The sequence below is a fragment of the Pisolithus orientalis genome (genome assembly GCF_024613125.1).
Source record: "Pisolithus orientalis strain OTSU chromosome Unknown F5J12scaffold_17, whole genome shotgun sequence".
Classification (NCBI taxonomy): domain Eukaryota; kingdom Fungi; phylum Basidiomycota; class Agaricomycetes; order Boletales; family Pisolithaceae; genus Pisolithus; species Pisolithus orientalis.
This window is the reverse complement of record NW_026260798.1, coordinates 166,197-191,748: the sequence shown is the minus strand read 5'-3', so window position 1 is coordinate 191,748 and position 25,552 is coordinate 166,197. Positions and strand designations below refer to the sequence as shown.

The following is a 25,552-nucleotide window of genomic DNA, read 5'->3' as shown; positions in this document are numbered from 1 at the left end:
AGACTATAACTTAAATGTCGTCTGATCAGCCTTACAACGGGCATAAGTCTATGAGTTCCTTGTGCAAAGTACGCAGAGGGGTCGCCTACGGGGAGTCAGAGAGGACATCGTCATGGAAATGGATATGAACGAGCGGATGCAGTATGAGCAGTATTAGTGAGGGGCTACACACACACCTCACCGTTTCCAGCTGAAAACTCACTCAGATCCTCGCATTATTTGTTCCCGGAATTCGGGGGTTGACGTGGTTCTTCAAGGCGATGACGCATAAGCAGTAAGAGCCAGGCGGAGATATAGAACCCAATACTTGCGCTCTTCATCCACTCACGGAAGAACGCTTACCCATATATACCCAATGGTATCACAGGTCACGAACATCGCCGTCAGGATTGCGAACTTCTTAAGACAAACAACCGTAGTTCTGTTGTTTGAAAAGGGAAGCAATTTGGAGAAAGTTCATCTGGAACAAGTACCGAGATTCACCAACGTTCGTCGTCAGGCAGGTTATTAAAGGAGAAAAGGAGTGCAGTACTCACTCCGTGAGGTCAGATGAGTATCTGGGTAGACCCACGCCGGGAACCCAATTATCATACGGGAATATCACGGACTCGTGTCTCGTAGTGAGAGGTTGGTCTTCTCAGCAATGAAGCGGCCTCGTCCTGCAAGGTCAGTGGGGAGCGGATTCCGGTCCAAGTGAACCTATTTTGGCCCTAACCCTTTGGATATGTAATTTTCCCAGTAAACGTGATGGCACATAGCCCCGTGAGGAGATATCACACCTGGGAACTGGGGCCCATGGCCACTCAAGGTCGGGGGGAACTCGAGGAGGAACGGGGCCATCATTTCTGGATATGTGAGGACAAAAGCTAAAGCCTGCATCCATTGGTGCGGACCAAAGGTGTCGCATCGATCGCGGAAAATGCAGAATTGTTGCACTACGGTCTTTCCCATCTCGTTCAGTCCGGTGGGCGACGGTTGCACTTGAATGTAAGACCCCACCCACAAACACATCGGCGATGCAAGGGGTAATAACGCAACACGGGGTAAGGGGGGTGGGTCCTGGCCAAATTGGAGACGGAACAGCCTTGTCCCGTCGGAAACCAAAAAGCTTATCCCCCCAGCCAGACACCCTACATATGGAAACTATCGACAACCTGGTATGCATAGCACCTCGCGAGGTCAAACTTGAAAATTAAGGAGCAGGTTGTGGCCGGGCCTGACGATGCTCTACAGTCGAGATCAAATTCTCACGCCACCTCTTCGCAGCAACTCTGACATGCTGCGACTGCTCGTCAATGATCATACAACGAGATGTCACCCAAGTCCGCCTTGTTCGAGGGCGAGAAAACCACAGTCAAGTCGGCCATTCCGCCAGAAGACAACAAAATTTACTTCGCCACGCCTGTTCGCGTCTACTTTGCACATCCCCAACGATACGAGTGGACCTATGGAGGTTTACAGGGCGCTCTCGCACTCGTTGAGGATTTTTCTAAGCGTGCGTACTTTGTGAAGCTCGTGGACATTTTTGGGAGCAGAGGTGTCATATGGTCGCATGAGGTATATGAGGGGCTCGAGCTGAACCAGGACAAACCCTTCTTTTATTCATTTGCCGGTGATGTGAGTCTCTTCTCCCCGAAATGTCGTCTTTCTGTTGATGCGTTATGGCCTACGCTATGGAAGTCATGTATGATTGGTCTGGTCTTCTCCGACCAAAAGGACGCAAAGTTCTTTCACAAAAAGCTCACCAATCGCAAAGCGATCAAAGGTTCGGTCAACATGTCTCATATTGTCATTCTCAAACTGATGACCCTTCTCACAGCGAAAGCCGCCCAAGTAACAAAGCCAGTTTCAAAGGGCGGTAAGATTGACAAGTCCATGATATCGGGTCCGGTGCAAGGCTCCTTCAAGCATGTCGCGCACATGGAATTCGATCTTGAGAAGGGTTTTATTGTTGAGGGTGTAGATAAATCCTGGGGACAACTTGCTGCCGACTTGGGGGTGCATGGTATTCCCACAGACGTTGTTGAGGCCAACACGGATTTCATTCGGGAGTTTTTCGAAAAAGCGAAACAAAATGGTCATATCCAGGATACGGAACCTGCCAAGAAGAAGCCACCACCCCCACCGGTCCCTCGACGCGGAATGCATGGACCCTCGGCAAGTGTTACTTCGACCAACGGCGACACCCAATCCGCTCCGGCACCCCCAGTACCTCCTGCAAGGGTTCCGCATACTAAACCAATCCCCCCTCCTCAGCCGCGATCTGCACAACGCAATTCAGGCGCTCCTATCCCACCACCACCTCCTTCCAGAAGTCCTGCTCAGCCGCCACCACCTCCTCCTATTCGACCAGCTAGTGCTGCACCTGTGCATCCTTCTCGCCCAGCTCCTCCACGCCCAGGAGTGACCCCTCCACTTACCAACGGACCACCACAACCACCGCCACCACCGCCATCAACCAGCGGGCCACTACCACCACCACGACCTCCGCCATCAACCAATGGTCCACCACCACCACGACCTCCGCCATCAACCAGTGGTCCACCGCCACCACGACCACCACCGTCAACCAGTGGTCCTCCACCTCCACCTCCACCCCCGCCTCCACCTCCACCTCCACCGCCACCCCCGACAACTGGGTCTCCTCCGACCACTCATGGACCACCCTCTCCTCCAACTGAAGATGACGTGCCACCCCCTCCTCCACCCCCACCACCTCCCACTTCAGCGTCGGCACTTCCAGCTATGCCACCCTCCCAGCCCGGCCGCGCTGATCTTTTGGCGTCCATCCGGGGGCAAAGTGTCCACAATCTGCGCAAGACCCCCAAAGTCGATCCCAACGCAACGTCGACGCTCGCGCCTACGGCAGACGAACCTAGTACACGTAGCGGTGATAGTGGCGGAACTACAGTTGCAGCTGGTGGTGATTTAACCGCTGCACTTGCAGCCGCGTTACTGCAGAGGAGTAAGAAATTGGGAGAGAGCGATGAGGAGGATGACGATGACGATGACTGGGATTAGATTAGCTGCTATTTATGACGTTTATACAATCGAATACCCGGTGTTCTGTCCCGGTTCAATTGTGATGTATGATATATGCGAGTATGTAAGTGAACGCTTGGTTACGGTAGTTCGGAAGTACTCGTTGAGTCCGATCTTCCTAAATGACCCTTCCTTGCGTACGGAGTTGAATGCACCGCATGATATCACCACGAACGTCCCCATAGTCACTGTTCCATAAAATCCAGCCAGCCAGCCAGTGGCATGTATCCAAGGACGACGATACGATGATAACCTGATTTGGGCTGGAAGGCGATTGCCGAGATTGGTGTGACAAATGAGGGGGAACAGTTCGGGACAAGCCCACCCTCGACCCCAGCTTTACTCCCTGTTAACTCCAATCCTCCATCGCATCTCCCGCCGTCGCAGAAGAGACGATAGCCGAACGAGATCTGTAAGAAAATGGCCGATCAATTGGTAAGTCGTCCCCCTGTTTGTCGCGTAGGTTTCGCTCTTGTTTATCGTTATGGATGCTTGTGGTTTTGCACAGTCCGAAGGTGGGATGTCCGCTTGCTTTTTGGTCACACTTGCTAACAGATAACATGCAGAGCAAATTTCCGGTTAGTATACCCCTTGTTGTTTGCCCGTCGGGCGCGATGAATGCAGCGATGTATAGAGTTCAAGGAAGCCTTCTCTCTCTTCGACAAAGGTACTTTTTCTGTATTAGACGCGCGTTTCGTTTGGTGTCGTGGGACCAGGATTTCTAACACAACGCTTTGGCAGACGGTGATGGGACGATCACTACGAAGGAGCTTGGGACTGTCATGCGCTCGTTGGGTCAGAATCCTACCGAAGCGGAACTTCAGGACATGATCAACGAAGTTGACGCCGATGGAAACGGGACGATTGATTTCCCAGAATTCCTCACCATGATGGCACGGAAGATGCGTGACACGGATAGCGAAGAAGAGATCAAAGAGGCGTTCAAGGTCTTTGATAAGGATGGGAATGGTTATATCAGCGCGGCCGAGTTGCGGCATGTCATGACAAACCTCGGTATGCAATCCTTTGTTTCCTGGAAGTAAACGAAGTCGTTTGACGTTAAATTGTAGGTGAGAAGTTGACCGATTCAGAGGTCGATGAGATGATCCGTGAAGCCGACGTCGATGGTGATGGTCAGATCAATTACGATGGTGAGTCTTATTGAGGAGCTGTTCGGCTTTTTGATCGTTGACTGTGGAATTGCAGAGTTCGTCAAGGTGGGTTATTTATGTTCACCAGCAGGTTCCGGGGTTCAGCTGCTGACAAGTTCATATCTAGATGATGCTTTCCAAGTAGCCAGTTTTCTTGTACTCTTCACCACCAAGAACATCTTTGTTCCGTAGTACATTTTGCAGTGATTATATTCCCATTCTTGTAATCACACATTGGAAAACTGGCTATTGGCCTGTGGGGGCCATGTATTTGTGGTGCTTGCTGGATTACATGTGTATTATGTAAGCATGTTATTGGATTTCATTTGTCAATGTTTGGTCTACAGCATGCTATGATTCTGATTGGGTGGGTGTGATTAATGAAGGTATGAGTTTCTCAGTGTATGAAGTAGTCACTTTATTAGTACCTAACAAAGGTATGAGTTTCTACACTATGTCAGTACCAAGTAAATGAGCAGGAATCTAGCTATACTCACCTCAGTGTATGAAGTAGGCACTGAGGTGGAAAACAACAGTGTGGAAAATTTATAGTATGGTAATTAGTAAGTGTAGTGACATTGGAATTTAATTCCAAGGCTTGGGGAGAAACTCTGAGCCCTCTGGGCGAAACTCCAAGAGGCTACCATAACTCCAGAATGCATTCTCAACACTCCCCCTCAATTGGAACAAAGTCTGAGTGCAGATGCAAAGTGTTTTGCCTTGGTGCCTGGTAAGGGTTTGGTAAGGGTATCAGTGACCATGTCATCAGTAGGGCAATAAATTAAACAAAAGGAATGATTTTCCACAGCAAAATGAATGAAGTGGTATTGTATATTGATGTGCTTGGTGTGAGCATGGTAGCTGCCATCCTTGGTGAGTGCAATGGTGGATTGGCTGTTGGAATACAGTGGGATAGGATGTTTGAGTGGTCAGAAAACTTCCTGATGAGTTGTTGAAGCCACAAGCCCTCTTTGGCTGCATGAGTTGCTGCAGTGTACTCTGCTTCTGTGGCTGAGAGTGTGATGAGTTCTTGTTTCTGTGAAGCCCAACTAATAGCTCCTCCATCCAATAGATATGTGTATCCACTGATAGCCTGTTGATGCTCCTGTGAAGCTCCATCTGCATTGGTATAGCCCTTGAGGCCTTGTTCTGAGTTTCTGAATGTCAAAGCAAGTGCTTTTGTGCCTGAGATATACCTGTAGGTTTGTTTCATGGCCTCCCAGTGAGTCATGTTGGGTGCATTGTTGAACTACATGACTGTGGAGACAGCAAATGCAATGTCAGGGTACGTTCCAACAGCAAGGTGCATGAGGGAGCCAACAGCAGCATGGTAGGGTATGTTTTTCATGCATGCAGCTTCTTTGGCTGGCTGCAGAATTTCTCTGCAGGAGAGTTTTATGCCAGGGTCCATCAGGATTGTTGCTGGCTTGCAGTTGGTGAGGTTGTATTTCATTAGGATGGCCTTGATGTATGACTGCTGTGACAGGGATATGGTGCAGGCTTCTCTATTCCATGTCACCTTCATTCTGAGTAGCCAGCTGATGGGCCCTAGGTCAGAGATTTTGAAATGAGTGCTTATCTCCTGTTTAAATGAGTGAATTAACAATGGGGAACTGCCTGTTATAGTGCAGTTGTTGATGTGGCTGGCGAGGATGAGAATTTCTGATCCTATGCAACCACAGAATACTCCCCAGTCTGCATGTGCCCTGGTGAGTCCAAGACCTGTGAGAGTGGCACATAGCTTCTGGTACCATCAAAGTGTGCCTTATTTTGAGCCATATATTGTGACATTTAACTTCCCAACTGGATGGGAAAAATTCCACCCAGTGTAGCCCTCAGGGAGCTCCATGTAGATGTCTTCACCATCTCCAAGTTTGCCATTGAGGAATGCCGAGTGGAAATTGAATACATCAATGTCCCAGTCATTGCATGTGGTGATTGCTAATATGGTGTGGAGAGATGCAAGTCTTGTGACAGGAGCATATGTTTCATCATAGTTGATGCCCTGTATCTGAGAGTAGCCCTTAGCAACTAGGTGGGCCTTGTACTTCTTGATTTCTCCAGCAGTGTTGTGTTTGATCTTGAAAACCCATTTGCATCCTATGACATTTGCACCTTTTGGGCACTCAGCAATGTCCCAGGTGTGTGCTTCCTCTAGGCTCTGTAATTCCGCATTTATGGCATTTTGCCACTTTGGCCAGTCAGCTTGGGATTTTGCCTCATGAACTGTTGATGGGTCCAGCCCTTCAGCTTCAGCCATCCCTGCCACCATAGCATACACCATGTTGGTGTTGTCTTCATCAGCAGCTAGTTCATCATTGAATACATAGGTAGCATTCTCTCAGGATTTTGGGCTGTTTGGGTTGCTATTGCTCTCTTGGAGTTCTTTTACAAAGTTGAGAGGGATGCACCCATCACAAGTGCCTTCCCCTGCATGTAGGTGCTGTCACACACCAAAGGTGTTTGGTGAGGTGGACATGGATACAGCTGATGAATGGAGATGAAGACCATAGCCCTCATGTGAAGAAGGACAGCCAGGAATGTCAGCAGTCATCCCTTGCACAAGAATAAGTCATCAGTGCCAGAGAAAAAGAAAGGGAGCAAGTTAAGCACTGGCTAAAATTCTTAAGTGCCTGTGTATGGCATTCTGGTTTTTGACATATCTCTGCCATTTCTGCAGATACCAAGACCATTCACACACTTGCTTGTAGTGCTCAGCCACACGATCTTACCTTCCAAAATTGGAAAGGATTTGTGCACTCCACACATTTCTACAGCACTCCCTCCAAAAGATGCTCATTTTGCTAATTCTTCTGATATGGCCACCTCTACATCAATCATTTCACTTGTCCCCTTTGCTAGGGACCATGGCTACATATATCTACCAGGAATTCCTACCAGCTTCCATCCTGAAGCATCCTGGTACATCCCACCCTTGTCTGTGCCCTCTCAGCCCATCCAGCTTGGACAGTGTGTTCTTTTTGTCAGTATGACCTCTAGGAGGATGTTCTTTGGTCACCTCAGGTCTGTCATTTTCTTGGAAAGGTCTTATGTGGTCATTTCAGTCTCTCTGGTCCAAGAAGCATATGGATCCTTCCTCCCTGCTCCCTGCAATGTCTTCATACCAGTCTCATCTGTCATTCTTCCAAGATTGTGACAGCTACAGTATAATATACTGTTCTCCACTCTCCCTGATCACATCCATGATGAGTATGATGCACATCTTGCCTCCTTATTGCAAGGTGCAGCAGAAGACACTCCCCCTTCATCCTCTCTTCCAACAGAGCCTTGTTCATGAAGTTTTTATTTGCTTCACTGAGAGGATGGTTTGGGGGGGAAGGTTGTGATCCCCTATGCTCCTGTCACCCCACAGACCCCCAAAGCTTGACCCTGTTGACATCTGACTCACCCTGTCCACTTTTGGATGTACTATATTGGCATCAGATCAGCACTGCCTCTCTGTCATCTCACTTTGGCCTAGAAGCAATCTCTTTGAGATGTGACATGTACAGCCTCCCCCTAATGTGATTCCAGTGCACTTTCCCAGTTCCTGACATTACTTGACTCATACTTTGACATTTTGACTGTCTTTGACTCACCTGTTGCCAATACTTACCAATGCTTACCAATGCTTTCCAAGATGATTACCCATCACTTACATTCCTTACTCATCAGTTACCAATCACTTACCAAGTGTTTGCACCTTGTTTTCCATAGGCAACACCCCTGTACTGTATATAAATCACTGTACTTAGATAGCTGAATAGGAAGAAGACATCAGAGAGCCCCTCTTGCTTCCATTTTTTATCATCACTCAGTAAATCCTCCATCAGCTTCAATAGTTGAGACTTTATTAAGGGTCTAACTATCATCTACATTGCTTATCCTTGTCTATCATCAATATACTTTGCTCCAAGCCCTCCCTGAGCTCAGTGCAGCTTAGGACATCAAATTAAGTCGTCATCCATCCTTCTGTAGGCTGACAGCAGTCTACCCTATTGCATTCTCTTGCATTCCTGCTTCTTCTTCATCAGGAGCACCCCCAACCCTCAGCACTCATCTTTGAGTGTTGTAGCTCACAAAAACCCTCCCAAAGAACAGGTTCTACCATCTAGGTACCACATAGGCACACCACCACTCACTCTTTTTGTCTTTTGTGTTGGTTTTGGTTGGTTTTCACCACTGAACCACACTTTGACTCACACTGCAGGATGGCAGGGTCATCAGGGGTATCAGAAGGGTCATCAGTATGGGCAGTTGCAGAGAATGTGGGATGGAAGGATGCAGGCAGCAGGAGACACACCTGATGGTAAGCAGGTGGCAGTAGGGAATGATGATCTTGATTGGAAAGAGATGTAGGAGGCAGGCAGTCATTGATGGTTTCTGTAGAGAATGAGTAAAAATGGTCTAGCCAATCCTTGTGGTCATCATCCTCAGGCAGGTTGAATTCTGACTGTGGACAGTGGGACAAGCCATCAGGACTGGCATGCCTGTCCACAGGAATGTGGATGAGTTTGAATGAGAAGAGGAGGATGCCAGCAATCCACTGATTGATCATCACATTAGGCTGCAGATCTGGGTTATTTATCATACCCTTAATATACTTCACATCTACCTCCACAGTGAAGTTAGTGAGACTGAAGATGTATATGTGTACCATGCACAACACATGGAAGAGACTGTACAACTCAAGCTTAGCCTGGGAGTAGCAACTTTCCACTTCATTGAGGGTGATGGATCTGAAGTGACTAGGGTACTGTTTGCCATCATCACCAAGCTGGTAGAGGATGTAGCCAACTGCAATGGCTGAAGTGTCAACTGCCAAAATCACTTTGCAACTGCACTCATAGTCAATCCTTCAGAGTGTGGGGGACTTTACAATTTTGTCCTTGAGTCATTGCATGGCAGTGCTGTAGGAAAGTGAGAATTTAAGAGTGAGGTTGAGAGAACAATGAGATCTGAAGGGAGAGAGTAGGCCAAAAGGGGCTTCTATAGCCTGAGACTGGATCCTGGTAGTTGTCTGAAGGCTTCTATGGCTGTCTTGGTGCAGGGAATGACCTGCTTGAGCTTGTCTCTTGTCTTAGGGTAACTTGTCTCTTTTTTCTAAAGGGAAAAAACCATACACAAGTAGCACTACTGCTGACTAAGCAACCAAAAATGCGAAATCTAAGTGCAACTCATAGAAAAAAGTATCTAGAATGAAAATGAAGTAAAACAAGCAAAATAAGGCAATTCCCCTGGTAGGGAAATTACATTCCCTACAGCATGTTGTGGTTTGTCCCATGTGAATGGTACATCTTTCCATGTGAGTGCAACTAGCAGCCATGCAATCTTGGCAAAGTCTTTGATGAAGATGTGTAGTACACCACAGACACCAAGGAAACTGTGAACCTGTGTCAGGTTGCAGCACTCAGGCCAGTCACAGATCTTCTGCACTTTGCTTTCTTCAGGAATGCAACCTTCAAAGGTGCACTTGTGGCCAATGATCACAGTGGATGGAGCAGAAAGCATGAACTTCTTTGCTGAGATGGTGGCTCCAACATTCTGTAAATGCTGAAAGATGCAGTTAACAACTAGACAGTGATTCCAGATAAATTTCTGAATCCCAGGATTCACTGGGATAGTCTCATAGGAGCTGTCTGTGTGCTGATAGCAGGTGGTCTCAGATTTTATGGGGACATCATCTATGAAGGGCAAGGTATGATGCAGGACCTCATCCTGGAGAACAAATGCAGTATCTCCCTGGTATACCTGTACTGCATTTGCATGACCTTGCAGCAGAGTAGTAAGCCAATGTGGTCTGAGGGGGGTACCAAAGGTGGTGAGGTCACAGGAATCAATGTGAAGTGCATGCTGGTCATACCCAGAGTAGAGATCTGTCATTGCATACACTGTGTATCCAGCAAAGGATTCTGCAAGATGTTCTATGAAGGGTGGGACAGACACATTGCAGATGGCCACTGCATTTGGGGGCTGTAAGTCATGCACAAGGTGAAGAGACTTTCCATCCTTCTTTACTACACAGAACCAGTGGGAGCAGTAAGCTGTGGTAGAAGGTTCATACATGCCAGATTTGATGTGATCTTTAATCATATCAATGACTTGGGCATGTATCATGCTTGGGATATGGATATTGCAATGGACCCAAGGCATGTGCAGGATTGTGGGAATCTTTACAGGTGGGAAATAGCATTTGTCTAGGTGTCTGTGCTCTGTGATGTCCCAAGTGAATGCAGGCTCATGGACTGAAATGAGCCAAGTCATGAGTTTGAGCTCTTCTGGCCAAAGCCAGTCTGCAGGATTGAGGTCAAGCTCTGTGGCCCATTTGGCAGTGAAGCAGATGCCTGGAGCAAAGTCTGGCAGATGTGTAGGAAGTGGTTGGAGGCCAGTGAGCAGATCATCAGGCAGACTGCACAATGTGGTATTCTTCTGCCATTGGAGTAGGTACTGTCCAAACCTTCTTGGCAACTGGCTTGTAGACAAGAGTGTGAACTGCAGGATCTAATTGGTAAACACTGCCAAAAGCAGCTATAGCAGAGGGGTTTAGTGTGGTCTGAGTGGAGGAGAGGAAAGTGAAAGCAGGTGAGGGTACTCCTGTGGGTATGTTCCATGGCATGAGTGCCACAGGTGAAGGAAGGTTCATTGAAGTGAAGGCTAGAGATGAGACTGTGGGACTGAGGAACAGATAACAGCAGCTGAACAGGAAACAGGACATCTTAGTAGGCTCTCCCTGACCATTTGGTGGATCATCAATACTCAAAAACCCCATTCAACTATACTCTGGTGACTATGGCAGTGCTTGCCACACTTACAGCACAGACAGCCCTTGTGCCACAGGCACATGGGCAGAGTGTACTTGTGGCCATCATTCAGGTCTTGGAGAGTGATCTGCTGTCCACCATTGGGATAGTCATTTGTTACCACACTCATAAGGCAGATGGGTGACCAAGCAGCATGTTGAAGTTGGCATGCTCAATTACCTGTACTTGGAGCATGACTGGCCCAGCTCCAAAGTTGAGTTTCAGATTCTCTAGTATGCCTACAGTAGTGTCTTTAGACATATTAGCAGACATCATGGTCATGAGATGATCACAGTGCAATGGAAGCCTGATCTTTTCCCAAATGTGCCTGGGCATGGTGATGATTTCTGAACTGGAATCTAGTATGCAGTTGATTGTGATGTTGGTCCTGGGGACCTTGGCTTTGGTGCAGCAGAGTGGTAGAGTGTGGTGAGCTATGATGGAACCATCATCACCATGAATAATGTGGTCTCCATATTCACATGCAGTTCATTGAGGGTTGTGGCCAGTCAGTTCATTCACTTGCACTCCCTCTTCATCATTACCATGAACTACCTCAATCTCATTTGTGGTGATGTCTCTGAACTGTTTGTGAAACTCTGGGGCTACTGCAAATAATTCTTTGACTGGCAAGGCAATGCTGGATTTGAGTACACACTCCACAATACACTTGGGCATGGCTTTGTCTTCAAGAGGGCATGAGTAACAGTACTGGTTTTGATTGTGAGCTGCTGGGTATGGTGTTTGTGATGGAACAATTGCTGTGGGAACAGGATCCTTGCATGCAGGCATTGGAGCAGGATTAGCTGGAGGAACATATGGTTTCACAGCAGTGGACATTGGTGCAGGTGCAGAGGGCTTGGATGCCTGGCAAGTGGTATGCAAACTTTGAACACCAGGGGAGATGATTTCCTCTTCAACAGTGGCTGCACAAGGGTTGACTTGTGGAGGGTTGGCAGGATGTGCTGCAGGTTGAGCTGTGATTTCAACTCCATTGAAGCAGGCTTCCTTCCCATGGGAAATGACTGCTCCCTTGTTACCTTTATCTGCTTGGTAGGTAGCCCAAGCTTGAGTGACATATGCTTGGAAGTTGGGGTTGGCTAAGTCTGCAATGGGTTCATTGACAATGGTGTTTAAGAAGGCAGAAGGCTGGATCTCCAACTGCACATCGACTTTGGGATGAGCAATGCAGAAAAGGTTAGCAGTGCCTTGTGTGGCTGTGTTGCACAGAGCAGTGGGAGTTGCAGCACATGTGCTGGCCTGGTCTCTGTCAGCCATGACATGGTCAACAACCTCTCTCAGTGAGTTACATTTGGGGAAGTGTGGGATTTGGCTTCTGTCCACAAGATAGAGACAGTTGTCTGTACCTCTTATGATCTTACTGGCATGGATATAAACTTCAACAATTGCACACATCCTTGTCCAGTGGTTGGGGTCTGCACAGAAACTGCAGCCAGGTCTGTGTTGCTGCAGCAGAGGCTGTGTCTGGAAGTTGTACTCCTGTTTAATGACAGTACCAGCAGGTGGTACTTGTGGCATGTAAGCTGACAAGGGAGGCACAGCTGGTGAGGCCATGGTAGCCATTGTCAGCACTGCACTACAGAGAGCAGATCCTGTCAAGAGGAACTTGGCAGCTTTGATGACTTCTGCAAGTGGGTAAGGGTCATCTGGGTGGAGGTTGGTGCAGACAATGGAGAATTGATGATGAATACAATCTGTGATGGCCCTCAGGAAGCCATTCAGGAACATGGAATCCCATTCTGTCTCTGCAAGCTTTTTAGTTTTAATGAGCAGGGCAGAAATCTTAGTGAATTTCTGCTGGTAGTCTCCAAGGTTGTCCTGGTTTCACATGGGCTTGGACTGATATTCTTTGACAAAGTACTGCAAGTCTGCACAGCAGTAGCAGTCATCACCTTTGCAGCCAGGGTACACACCCTTAACAGCAACTACAAAGGCATCCCAGTCATCAGCTGTGGGTGTGGCTTCCAGAAGTGTTTGCCAGACTTCAGCTTCTTCAAGGTCAGCATAGCAGATTGCAGCTCTTATCCTGCCATGGTCATCAAGAGCAGCAAGAGTACTGAGGAAGTCAATGTCTTCAAGGTAGTGCAGAAGCTGCACAGGAGAATCTCCACTAAATTTAGGTGAGTTTTGTGTACCATGGAGTGGCATCTGAAACTGAGGATTAGCCATTGGTGGGTTAACCTGTGGTGGCAGTGCCAGGTTGGTAATGGGTAGAATGGGTATTGGATGTGGATGTGGAGCAGTTAGTATAGTGTGTGGCCAGACTGGCAGAAGTGTAGGTGGGTTACTAATTGGCTGAGGGGTGGTCTGCAACTGAGTGAGTGGTCACAGCAGTGTAGCAGATGGATCTGAGAGTATGGGTATAGATTTGGAGGTGTCAAAGCAATGGGAAAACAAGGGCATTGGTGATGATAAACCAGATGATGTGATGGGTGTTAAAGGTGATGGCAGGGTTTTGGACCTTCAGGGAGTCGAGTGGATAAAGCCACTGGGAAAATCAGGGGCAGTGAGATCTAGGTGGTCCAACATGATGGATATCCAATCTGCCAAAATATCAGGAGGAGTGATCATGGGTAGTACCCACAGAATGTCAGCAGGTAATTGTGCATAATCTGGTGTTATGGGTGAAACAGGGCAGAAGAGGTTGGAGTCTTCTGACAGGTTGAGATTATGAAAGTGCAGGCATAAATTTTCTAGTTCCATGTGTTTGGCAGTGCACCTGAGTGACCTTCTGGAAGCAACAGCAGAACCCCTCACAGTGGGCTCCAGTTGTAGGAAAAGTCCAAGTAGCTGTATAATACAAGCTAGATGGCTTAGATAACAACAATAAAAATGAAGGGAACAAATTGCTCATCCCAAGGGGTTCTGGGCTGTTGAGACTAGAAGGTGGGACCCAGCACTTTGTAGTGGTAGTGATTCATGATGTGCACAGCATGGTCTGCAGAATAGTATTGGCAGTGCAAGTGGTGCAAGCTGTATACATAGTTTGTGCATGGCAGTATGCAAGATGTGCAGTGTAGATGAAGTGAAAAGGAAATTCATGGTGACCTTCCAAGTGCCAAAAGGTATCATTCTGTACCTAAGTACAGGGCTTTATAGTCCAGGCAAACCCAGAACCTAAGTAAGACTGAATACAAGTGAGGAGAAGGGCACACAACAGCACCTACACATAAGACAGGACAGGCCAGAACATAGGCCAAGGGTATACTACTAACAAAAGGGGAACAGAGACTGTGTTAAAAGAAAGAGTCCAAAGGAAGGGAGGCAGCTGAAGCACAGCAACCATGGGTATAGCTTTGCATGAGAGGGAGCAAGGGCATATGAAGGTAGCATGTGAACAATGGTGGATGCGAGTGGTCCAGGAATGTAATGATGGTTGTGGAATGGTCGATGATAGGGGCTTATGTGTCCAAGGAATGTGGATTCCTTACAGTGTGACTAGGGCCAAAGATGTCATAGCTGCAAGGTTGGAGTCATATGAAGTGGGAAGTGAACTGAGAATGATTGCTGTGAAGTTGTCATTTGTGATAGATTGTCCAAGTGCAGCAAGTTGTTTGTGCAGTGCATGCATCTTGTTGAAGTGAGCATGGACATCACCTTTTTCTGCACAGCAGGATTCTTGGAGTTTTCTCTGAAGATCAATTGTGACAATGAGAGAGCAGTTTTGGAAAAGATCAGTGAGGACACCCCACACACTCTTCAGTCTCTTCCTTCAGAACTTGAAGGAACAATGATTCCAGGAGTGACACAGTGATCACTTGCTTGATGTATCCATCATCCTTTGCCCATTGCCAGAGTTTTTCAGGGTATTCACTGACAAGTTTTTGCTCTGTGGTGGGCTTCCAGGAGGAGTCTTTTCCCACTGAAGGGTCCTCTGGTTTTGCATCCAAGCCAGTCAAGTGTCCAATCAGCCCTTTCAAGCTGACAGCCCACTCAACCTGAGCCTTGTAATATAACCAGTTGCTTCCATCTGCACTTAGGGTTGGGACTTGTAAGGAATGATCATCTTTCACCATAGTGGGTATTCTTGCTGTGTAATAACTCTTTCAGAATTAGAGCATGAGAGTAGGGCTCATAACCTAATCAAGGTATGAGTGGGCAAAACTCTGAGAGGCTACCATAACTCTGGAACACATTCTCAACAGTGATTGCTATCTACTGAGGTTGATGCCCAGTGAAAACTGGACATCACCAGGTATGACCTGGTATGACAAGATGTGAGTTTGTGTGTACAAGTGATATATTGACATATCCCCCTATGAAAGCTTGACAAATATCATATCTGCAATATTCTGGGGCAGAGTCCTGTGTGGTGACATATCACAAATTTGCATAAAACATAAAATATCATATCTACACATATATTAGTATGAGAGCTCTTGAGGATGCAATATTCTTGGTTGTGATGACATATGATGATATGTGATCCTTACTAGTTTTTTGCTCAATATGGAATATGCTCTAATATGTTCCAATATGATGATTAGCTAATGCCAGGCAGTTTTGCACTTGATGCAAAATATGGTCCAATATGGTCCAATATGATGTATTAGCTAATACTGGGCTAGTACTAGCTCTACAGGCAGGTATACACTCTAATTGAACTGGAAGTGCATGCAGGTGCAAGCTAATGAAGAATCATGAAATGCAGCTGTGCAGAATGTGTGGATCCAGTGTATGATGCATACATCCAAAAGTGCCAGAATGAGATGAATTGAGCAGTGATGCAATCACTGATGGGGCAATGGGAAATGGTGTGAATGTGATATGTGAGCTCAAGGGAATTGGGAATTAATGAAGGTCACTGTCACTACCAATTTTCTTTGGGTCCCATTTATCAGTCTTTGCCTTTTGGAGAATGTGAAAACCATCATAACTGTAACATAATGGGCTTACCAATTCCACAGCCTTGTCATTGTATGTCTAGTAAATTATCAACCTATCAGTGACATCACTATGGACCATTGCACTTACCTGTCATTGTTTATTTGTCAAGCCATTATAATATGTCTTGAACTCTTCTGTGGTACCATTTAATTGCACCTTCTTGAGCCAGCAGTAAGTGCACAGGTTCCTAGAAATGATCTTGAGTAACATGCCAGTGCTCCAATGGCAATGTACCATCCATTCCTCATGGGACCTGGGTGCATCCTCCCCTTTCCCATGCCCTTCATCAACTTGCTTGCTGACATTGCTGGGGTATCTTCAGGCATTGTTACAGCTGGCAGGATGGCATCCAATAATTCGAAAATGCCAGGTGCACCTGACTGCATCTCAGTTGCTGCTGTGGAACTGGATTGCAATTCTTGAGGGATATTGAGAGCCAGTGGCAGTTCAACTGCTCATGCCTTGTTGGTGGCAGTGGCAAGAGCAGTGCTATAACATAATATTATCAGTACAAGTACAGGCACATGTGAGTTACTTACAGGGGGTTTATACAAATGTTGTTGGGGGCAGGAGTTTTGAGACTATGTTGCAAGCTCTCCTCATTGCTGGACATGTTCCCAGCACTACTTGGAGTTGATGCAGACACAAAAGCAATTGGTGGGAAGTTGAGACCCTTGGACAGTTTGGATGATGCTTGCATGGGTCCCAGTGAAGTGGAGGTGTCAGATGAGGGAGGCAAGACTGAGGATGTGGAGGAAGATGGTGTTATGCTTGCCATGTTTTTATAATTCCCTTACATCTGGAGGTTAGCTTGATCAATGTGAATAAATGTGACTCATACTCTTCAGTTTCTTCATGTCTGGTTCCTCCAACTTGAAGGCATACTGTGAGCCTTTCTGTTTCTAACTGATCTTGTCCATGCTGTTGTCCTTGTCCTTGTCCTTTGGCCTTTTACCTTTTGTTGACTTCCACCTACCATTATCATCAATGTACATCTTCTGCCAGGCAGGGTAGCTAGTGCTTGCCAGATACTTGAGTTTCCAACTGTCATGTGTGAATTTGAACATTGGATAAGCATTTTCCATGAGGTCATGAATAAACTTGCAGCCACTTGCAGACAGCCTTCCCCATGTTGTAGGCACCATCTGCCAGTTCACAAGTTCTGCCCAGTCTCCACAGAGAACCTTTTGTATTGCTTTGGCTGCCTGGTCTGACAGTGGGTCTCTCTTTTCATCCTCAAGATACTCCAAGGTCCCACATGTACTAGTCTGGCCTTCAGCAGAGTCAAGGTATTTGTCCCAGTCTTCTTGGTACCAAAATCAGATGGACAAGTGGTTCTCTCAAGTTGGATGTAGCTCCTTCTTTGACTTTGATGCCTGAGAAAACAAAGTGCTGCCATCAACCTGGCATGGGTCCATGTTGCATAATATGACAGCATTTGACAGGCACTGGAAAGCTGTCCTATATGAGGGAGTTAGTGCTAGTTGGTGACCAATCAAAACATGTTCATCAACCTAAGGGTAGTATTTTCTATGGTGAGCTTCATCACCTGCCCTTTGAGGACCTTGATATGCTCTTGTAAAATATTGACTTGTTTTGATTCATGGCTATATGTGGTGGTCTGAAATGAAGGTTGTGATAAGTACAAGTTAGCAGGAATTGAAAATGATGACACTTACATTCATGAATGTGGAATATGGGGTCATCAACATGTCATTTGCCTGTGAGAAATTCATGTCAGGGAGCTGCTGCAAGGGGAAAGACTGTTGGAATGCAAGGTTTGTGGGTGATGGGGGTGTCAGAAGTAAGGATCTGGTGGGTGAGTTATTTGACATCAACATTGATGACATCACCATCACCAGTGTTGGGGACAGGGGATATCAGGAGTACTGAAGTAACAGTACTAGTGGTAGGAAGTAGCCGTTGGCATTTCCCAGTTGGCATATTCTGACATGCCAACTTTAATTAATGCAGTGTCAACACACAGCCTTTTTCACTTAAGTGCTACAGATGTCATTGAGACCAAGTACATGCATTATCAATGTGGTGGAGGATGTTATATACATTGAGGTTGCTGGCTCTTTTTCCAAGTGGGACACCCACTTTTTTTTAGTTGATATTTTGTCACCTGGCATCAAGAAGATCATGTTCTGTCTCAAGGACACTGTCAATAACAAGTAAGTAACATCCCTTCTCACCCAGGATGCTGACACCATTAGCTGCAGTCTCTCCACTGATGCAAAGTGTACACTGGAAGGAGAGGCTTTGGAGCAGGTCGAGGCAGCCAGTTCCCAGCTCCAGACTGCTCATGCAGCTCTGTGAAAGGCATACAAAGGGACAGCCAGCATCCAAAACATGTTCTGCAGTGTGGTTGATGCAAGCCACACTTTGGACACCATCTGCAATGAGTTATTGGTTATTAGAGATGCTGAAGAGTCCAGCATCACAGAACCTGTTGGGGCTGAGGATGTCAAATGCAAGCCTGACCCAGAGCCTGGAAATTTGCAGTATGTTTACCACTGCATTGTGTTTCTATCTATCTCATGGATGACAGGTTTGAGTCAACTTCTGCCTCTCCCTGTAGAGTGCTTGCTTGCACCACCAGAAATCTGAACCCAGATGCCCATAGTCCAACAAAACCACAGGCCTACCACATCATTCCATTCAATCCATCTGATATCCCCACACAGCTTGCTAAAAGGAAGGCAGCAGTCAATGCATCCACTGGCCCCATCCAGAAACATGCAAAGTTGGAGGTACCATAAGTGTCATTTCTCCCTGTTCTTCCATGGCTCCATTTACACTTGCACATCCTCTTTATTGTTGTCTCATTTTCTTGCTCTCTTGTTGGTATTAATCAAGTCCCTGTAATACCATTGTAGGGAATGAGTTCAAATTCCCTACAAGAAGTCATCTTGGTCAGAAGAGAATAGGGGTTGGGGGGGCTTGTGTTTTGTTTCTTGCTTTTGTTTTTGTGTTTGTACCACTGGACTTAGTGGCGAGCAGCTGTGTTGCTGACTAAGCATGTGTACTGTGTTTGTGTGAGTTCAGTTTACCATGGAACCAGTTCATGACAGGCCCTCAGTAGTAGGGTGATATAGTCTCACATTTTGGCAAGTTTTCGAGGTTAGATTTATTACTTTGGGGAGTACCCAAAGTGCCAGGAGGACTGGCAGAAGGTATTAGACAGGCAGAGCTAAGTATTTGTTTCAGTTCGCATTTTTACACTTTTACTACACTTCTTTTCTCCAGTGAGAACCTCCCTTTTGGGTTGAGCACAAATCTCACCCATCACTGACTATTACTATTTCTAGGTACTATCTATTACCTATTCCTACACCATACACCTACTCAGCTGCTGCATTTTGATCACCCCCATTGTCTTGATACACTGTATAGAATAGAATACCTAGTTTTGAAAGATAGACAATGCCTGGTTTTGCCATTAAAACAAGTGACTGATTTATTTGAGTTTCATGGAACAGTAGTATACATGAGCAGAAGACAGGCTAATAATGAATCCCTCTACAGTCACTCAATGTCAGCACCCTGGTCATCCTCATCATCTTGATAGATGCTGTATGGTATGCCCACTTGTGAAACATCCAGTCCCAGTTTCTCCATCAAAAAAAAAAGATCTTCTATGATGCTGGATGGCTGCTTGAGGCAGTGTGGGATCATAGCAACCACACTCTTGATGGACTTTATATAGACAATGATGAGTTCATTTGACAGCTCTGATCAGGCAAGCATGTGCAATGATTTTTGCAGAAGTGTTTCATCTGAGAGGGAGTAGAGGTGAACAATGGCAACATCTTCAAATTGGGTTGCATCAGCAGTAAGTCTGGCAAAATACTGCACTTCCTGAATCATTCATGTTTGCAGTAGATAAACTAAATTGATGTTAGCATGTCATAGCACCAGTGATATTGTACCTGCCTTGATGTTTCTCAATACATGGATTTGAGTGGACAGTTTGAGTTTTTCTCACCACAGAGATCAGGCAATCTGGCCATTGGGAAGATGAAGTCATGCCCATCATTTGAACCATTCAGGCAGCTGACTGATGAACTCACCAACAATGCAGGCTTCTTCTCCAGTTGGGAGCCAGGGGTGCTTGTCTCACTTCTGCAGAAGGACATATCCATCTCCCAAATTAAAGGAGCCCATGGGGTCCCCCTTGATCCCATCATTGAGTTTGGGCATAATTACAAGAAGCACATTGACCTGATGAGGTGTTAGTTAGTTTGAATGTCAGAATATGACAGCATGTACCCTGCATCTTCACACTCCCCCCTCAGTGAGGTTCTCATAAGGTTTCAATGGCTGCCATATTTCCTGGCTGAGGTTGCCTACGGTGCACTCCATAACCCATTGCACATAGCAGATTGGAGGGCCCTTGTGCATTGTCTTGGTTACAAGATGGAGAACCTGATGGACACATGGGCAAATGAAGTGGAGCTGGTCTTGCCTGAGCTGGTAGTAGAGAAGTTTGAACTCACAGCCCCGTGTGCAGAGAAGAACATAGGCATACTTGAGGTCTTGTTTATTGATGGTGTACTGAGACATAATTTGGATGCCATGAACAAGCTTGCAAAAGTTGGCCCAGTAGCATTCTGGAAGGATGTCATAAAGGAGAGCAGGTGTGAGGCCAAAAGTATACAAATGAAACTCCCAGGTTTTGTAGTCCATATTAATTTTTTTCAGCAATGTTGTGCAGTTTACAGTCAAAGGAGCCTGGGACATACATGCCAGTGTTCTTGACAGCCTGCCCATGTGCAGTCCAAACTTCCTCATCATGGACAACTGCCCAGTCCCACAACACTTTGTCATCTGTGTGGTAATGTAGAAGGTTAGAGACACTATACATTATGAGCAATTCAACCATAGCACCAAATACAGATACAAGATCATCTGAAGAGTGACCATGTAACACAACACATCTGATAATTGGGGGCTTACATGCCAGAACATACACTGTCAGACATGATTGTCTTTTGTGGATCAGCCAACCACTAGAAGGAAAAAAGTGCGAGCTGCGAGGTAATTGATGCAATGTATTATACAGGCGATATCTATGCTTACGCTCGATCTAAGTAGAAAAGCAGTCCGATTTTCCCCGGGAATAATGTTGGCATAATACGAATTAGTTGGTCACGTGAGCGTCCCGGGATGACAAGTGTTGCATCAAGAGTTCGTAGCTGTGAGTAAAAATATTGGGATGAGTAAGGAAGATGTGACGGCTGATACCCACGTTAACAGGGTAACCGCACTATTAGGTACGGTCCGGAACAAGTTGACAGAGAGTCCCTTGTACAAACCGGACCAGCCCTCTTTCTGAATGATCTTGCGAGTGATATAAATAATACCGCGACGGGTGTGCATCTTGATCATGCCGTCCGAAGACATGTCCTCGGCGATGGGAAGACGGAGAGTCTGCAATCGGGTTCTGATCACTTCATGGGGGTATGTGGCGACGGAAGCGGTCATTTTGGCGATGGCGGAACAAAGAAGGATCGTGTGACCGTGCAACGGGGCATCCGAGTCGCCCTCTGGGAGAGGGGAGGGTGAACGTTTGAACTACCGCGTTGATACCGGATGGGTGGCATCCAGATGTATATGTACTTACGTGCCCATATCTTGAGTTGTTCGTACAGAGGAAATTGTACGGCGACATGGAGAATTCCGAATAAGCTGGGTAATAATCCGCGATAAAACGCGCGTATGCCCTCTGTTTCGTATATGGTCCAAGCGGCGTCGAAGGTATGTCTGTATCTCACTTCCCTTCGCGACTGGGTCTGGTGAGGAAAATGAACGACCGAGGGTTCGCCGGAACTCGTTCTGCGGGGACAGAAACCGCAAGGAGGGACGTACCATGAAGCGAGTTTTGATGACCCAGAGCGGCGTCGTGCAGGTCGTGCTAACTGCACCTGCGATCATGGCGGAGAGCAGATGGAGGGTCCAAGGATGGTCACGCATGACGGGTTGATAGCCCTTCGGATGTGCAGCAGGGTATATGCGCCTCGGTTTCTGAGTCTCACCCAGCGGGGGTTCTCCGAAGCGGGTCTTGATGCCGTCGTAGACTGCAAAGTAGATTGCCCAAGTGGGGAGGTAGCCCAAAATTGTTGGACCGAGACCGCGGTACAATCCTCGAATGCCATCGTGACGCAGTGTGTTCTTGAGGATGTCTGGGTAGGTGGCGAGTCAGGAAAGACCGGAGGGGGGAGACTCGATGGGATACAGACCGCGAACGCCTTGATAGCTCTCCTGGCCTGCTACAGCTTGCTGAGCCTGCAATTTTGTCTTGACGACGTCGAGTGGACAGGTGGCGATACTAGCAACGAGTCCGCCTCCAGCCCCGGCTGTGTAATAAATAGATGCCAGCAAGAGAAGACGGGGTGGGATTTGTTATCTTCGCAAGGCACGAGCGCCGAGGAAGCTTGCGCACGCACCTATGACGCTGTGTGCGAGCCATTTGTTCTTGCCTGACTGCTGCATCGCTCTTCCCCGCAGAGGGGGACCGGGCGGAGGAGGGGGTGGGGAATGATGGCAGCTGCTAATAAGATGCTCATCGACTGACTTAATCCACTCCATTATTTCACATGCACACCCGGCTCTTGCCGACTAGCAAATCGATATCACTGTCCTAATCTAATCCTACATGGGATACTAGCTACACCCTGACTAGTATACCCATGTAGACCACCTGCATGACAGCCTCGAGAAACAGGAACGTGATTCGGCGCTTCCGTTGGGCATGTGACACTGTCACTGGTGTCGTTGCCGAAGACAGGTCTGGGAGAACGACCGATCGGAGAGAACGGAGCTGGATGCCCGTCAGTGTGTTTCTGCAGGATGTTCGATGTTCGCTTACCAGGAAGAATGCGTTGGCTGCAAAAGCGTAGGCAAAGACCAGCAGATATACAGTCCTGCTGAAGTTGACCAGTCCGGTCAGGAGGGTGAGGATGACGCTATGTATGCTCGGATAAGTGGACGGGGGGCATGTAATGAGCAGGAATCCAACGCGTACCCGACAAACTTGTAGCCGCCATATGCAACGAGATCTGTGAGTTGACTAGAGCTTTGTACGTTGAGCAAGTAGCAGCCGCCTTTGACGAACAAGAAGTCGAGAAGGAGAACGACGAGGGCACGCGACGCAGACGCGCCGAGTATTTGTGGATGGAACCGGTCTTGAAGACCAGTTTGCAGGGCAGAAATGAGGATGTAAGTGACAAACGCCATGACTAGAAGAAAAAAAGTGATGAGCACGTCCACGTCAGCACAGAGAGTTCTCGTACGAGGAATGTAGAGGTCCGGACTGTTGACGTCGTCCCGGGGAGGCTGCCATTCGGTGTGACCTGCTTCCGACCTGCGTACTCTGCGTGACCAGGGTTTGTGTCTCCAAGGGAAGAGGAGAATTTGCAGCTTCTTCATGACATACGAATTGGAGACGTTGAAGTGGTGTTTGAGGAGGGTCAGGGGAATGAAACCGCCGAACTGGGAGCTGCGGAGTGAGCGAGGACACCCTTGAAAGCAGATGAAGCTCACGTTTTTCTGGACATATTCATGACCTGCAGCGACTGCACTCTGACCGAGCTGCATTCCGAACTGGGCGGTGGTGTCGTTCATGCCCCATGCTGCAAAGTCGGGCAGGTGTGGTTGAGGCTGGTATCTGTGGTAGCCCTGCGGGGGTGAGCCTGGGCCTGGGGTGGAGGGTGGCTCAGGTATGAATGCCGGGTGAGTGGGGACCGGGTGCTGCAGGGGTGGTGGTGACCGGGAATAGTAGCTGCTCATCGTCGCACTCGTCGCACTCGTCGCTGTCGTCTCGACTCGCTCGTCGCGTCGCTGTAGCGGAGAGACAAACACAGACAAACAAACCCCGTCTCATAAAATTGGCTGGTCAGGGCTTGTCACATTTCAGTAGCTGCTGTCATGTCGTCGTCGAGTGTGCGCGCGACGGACACGCCTGCGATCAAGAATGCACCCGTCGCCGGGCTGGCAGAGGGCAACGGGTACTTCTCAAACACCCACCTCGCCATCCTCGTCCTTGGCGTGCCGTTCTTTGTCAAGCGCATACTCCCCATCGTCAGCCGCGGTGGCTTCAAGACTTATGTCTTCCTCGTTGTCGTCCTCGGCGTGCCCATCACCGTCGCTTACTGGACAGTCGCGTCCATGTATGGAAAGAGAAAAAACCTGAAGGTCATCCTGCCCACCAGGGACATCGAGGAGTACATCACCATCAAGGACGAACAACTTAAGTCCCTCTACCATGGAAAGGAAAAAATCCCCATGCAGATATTCCACGACGCGTACTTTGACGGCAAAATCGACTTCAACGGTAGGAAAATCCCGTTTTGTGAACGTGTTTCCGCAGCTGACGCGTGTCATCCAGGCGATGTGTTGGATATCATGGAACAGCGCCACGACTGGGCTAAAATGGTTTTCACCCCAGAACTGTTCAAATACGTGTTCATGAACCTACTCCCTGAAGTCATCGTTCACTCTCAGAGCCAGGACGAGGAACAGGTCCGTGGTCACTATGACAGAGGCGACGACTTCTATGAATGGTACCTTTCCTCTTCTTCCTCTACTTTCTCTGGGCCAACCGTCTGCTGTCCAGGTTCTTGGGCCCACGCATGATTTACACCTCCGGCGTGATCACCTCCACTACCGAGCCCCAAACTTTGGAACAACTCCAGGATAACAAGCTCGCTGTCGTCTGCTCAAAACTGAACCTACAGCCCCATGACCGTCTTCTCGATGTTGGCTGTGGATGGGGTACCCTTTCTGCATTTGCCGCCAAAAACTACGGTTGCGACGTCACCGGCATCACCCTCGGCAGGAACCAGACAAAGTTTGGCAACGACCGTATCAAAGACAATGGTGTCACTCCCGACAAGGCTCGCATCCTCTGCATGGACTACCGTGATATCCCCTGGTGGCCCCGGTCACTACACCAAGATCGTCAGTCCTTGAAATGGCCGAACACGTCGGTATTAGACGATACGGTTCATTCATGAGACAAATGTACGAGCTCTTGGACGACGACGGCATCTTCGTACTCCAAGTCGCCGGCATCCGCCCCTCATGGCAGTACGAGGACTTGATCTGGTACGTCGCCGTCGGCGGTACTGTAGCATGTATCTCACAAGGAGTAGGGGTCTCTTCATGAACAAGTACATCTTCCCAGGCGCAGACGCTTCCTGCTCCCTTGGATGGGTCGTCTCGCAGGTTGAAGCCGCGGGCTTCGAGGTGAAGAACATCGACGTCCTCGGCGTTCACTATTCCGCTACCCTGTGGAAGTGGTACCTCAACTGGGTAAGCAACCGGGAGAAAGTTGTCGAAAAATACGGCGAGAAGTCAGTCGGTTTCGTTGTCTACACTAGGTCGGTTACTGATGCTTTGTTTAGGTGGTACCGTATCTGGGTCTTCTTCCTTGCTTGGTCGACCATTATCTCGCGACAGGGTTCCGCCTCTGTCTTCCAGCTTACCCTTCACAAGAACTTGAACGCCTACCACCGTGTCAATGGCATCCCTTCCCATGCATCCATCCATGTCAAGGAACGCGAGCAGCGGGAATGGGTGTCGATCGAATAGAGAGCTTCCGTTTCTGCATGACTTGTCACTCGTTTATAGCTATAGATACCCCGC

At 47.8% G+C, this 25,552-nt stretch overlaps 6 protein-coding genes across 6 annotated transcripts; 4 read left to right on the top strand and 2 right to left on the bottom strand.

Annotated features, from left to right (window-relative positions):
- The first annotated feature begins 1,180 nt into the window (after positions 1 to 1,180).
- F5J12DRAFT_836385 (uncharacterized protein) lies at positions 1,181 to 3,358 on the top strand. The gene is made up of 3 exons (XM_051745971.1): positions 1,181 to 1,617; positions 1,681 to 1,765; positions 1,820 to 3,358. The coding sequence occupies exons 1-3, from the start codon at positions 1,312 to 1,314 to the stop codon at positions 3,019 to 3,021; spliced, it is 1,593 nt and encodes a 530-aa protein (XP_051599118.1). The 5' UTR covers positions 1,181 to 1,311; the 3' UTR covers positions 3,022 to 3,358.
- F5J12DRAFT_836379 (calmodulin) lies at positions 3,359 to 4,542 on the top strand. The gene is made up of 8 exons (XM_051745970.1): positions 3,359 to 3,477; positions 3,551 to 3,557; positions 3,609 to 3,620; positions 3,677 to 3,709; positions 3,784 to 4,056; positions 4,113 to 4,193; positions 4,249 to 4,259; positions 4,321 to 4,542. Exons 1-8 carry the CDS (start codon positions 3,463 to 3,465, stop codon positions 4,336 to 4,338), a joined length of 450 nt encoding a protein of 149 aa, XP_051599117.1. The 5' UTR covers positions 3,359 to 3,462; the 3' UTR covers positions 4,339 to 4,542.
- A 13,369-nt stretch (positions 4,543 to 17,911) lies between these two features.
- Positions 17,912 to 18,666, top strand: F5J12DRAFT_893460 (uncharacterized protein; the record flags this gene model as incomplete). The annotated part of the gene is made up of 4 exons (XM_051747654.1): positions 17,912 to 18,078; positions 18,127 to 18,219; positions 18,268 to 18,408; positions 18,456 to 18,666. 4 exons carry the CDS (start codon positions 17,912 to 17,914, stop codon positions 18,664 to 18,666), a joined length of 612 nt encoding a protein of 203 aa, XP_051599116.1.
- Positions 18,667 to 20,566: 1,900 nt separating this feature from the next.
- Positions 20,567 to 22,465, bottom strand: F5J12DRAFT_836374 (mitochondrial NAD transporter). Its single transcript, XM_051745969.1, has 7 exons — positions 22,354 to 22,465; positions 22,147 to 22,263; positions 21,776 to 22,089; positions 21,531 to 21,699; positions 21,156 to 21,453; positions 20,987 to 21,102; positions 20,567 to 20,937 (listed from the first exon to the last, which is right to left on the bottom strand). Exons 1-6 carry the CDS (start codon positions 22,397 to 22,399, stop codon positions 21,048 to 21,050), a joined length of 999 nt encoding a protein of 332 aa, XP_051599115.1. The 5' UTR covers positions 22,400 to 22,465; the 3' UTR covers positions 20,567 to 20,937; positions 20,987 to 21,047.
- Positions 22,466 to 22,510: 45 nt separating this feature from the next.
- F5J12DRAFT_836367 (YIF1-domain-containing protein) lies at positions 22,511 to 23,780 on the bottom strand. The gene is made up of 5 exons (XM_051745968.1): positions 23,450 to 23,780; positions 23,200 to 23,398; positions 22,932 to 23,145; positions 22,776 to 22,872; positions 22,511 to 22,727 (listed from the first exon to the last, which is right to left on the bottom strand). Exons 1-5 carry the CDS (start codon positions 23,693 to 23,695, stop codon positions 22,575 to 22,577), a joined length of 909 nt encoding a protein of 302 aa, XP_051599114.1. The 5' UTR covers positions 23,696 to 23,780; the 3' UTR covers positions 22,511 to 22,574.
- F5J12DRAFT_927839 (sphingolipid C9-methyltransferase) lies at positions 23,781 to 25,531 on the top strand. Its single transcript, XM_051749419.1, has 5 exons — positions 23,781 to 24,239; positions 24,294 to 24,468; positions 24,522 to 24,848; positions 24,902 to 25,012; positions 25,060 to 25,531. The coding sequence occupies exons 1-5, from the start codon at positions 23,834 to 23,836 to the stop codon at positions 25,496 to 25,498; spliced, it is 1,458 nt and encodes a 485-aa protein (XP_051599113.1). The 5' UTR covers positions 23,781 to 23,833; the 3' UTR covers positions 25,499 to 25,531.
- Positions 25,532 to 25,552: the final 21 nt, after the last annotated feature.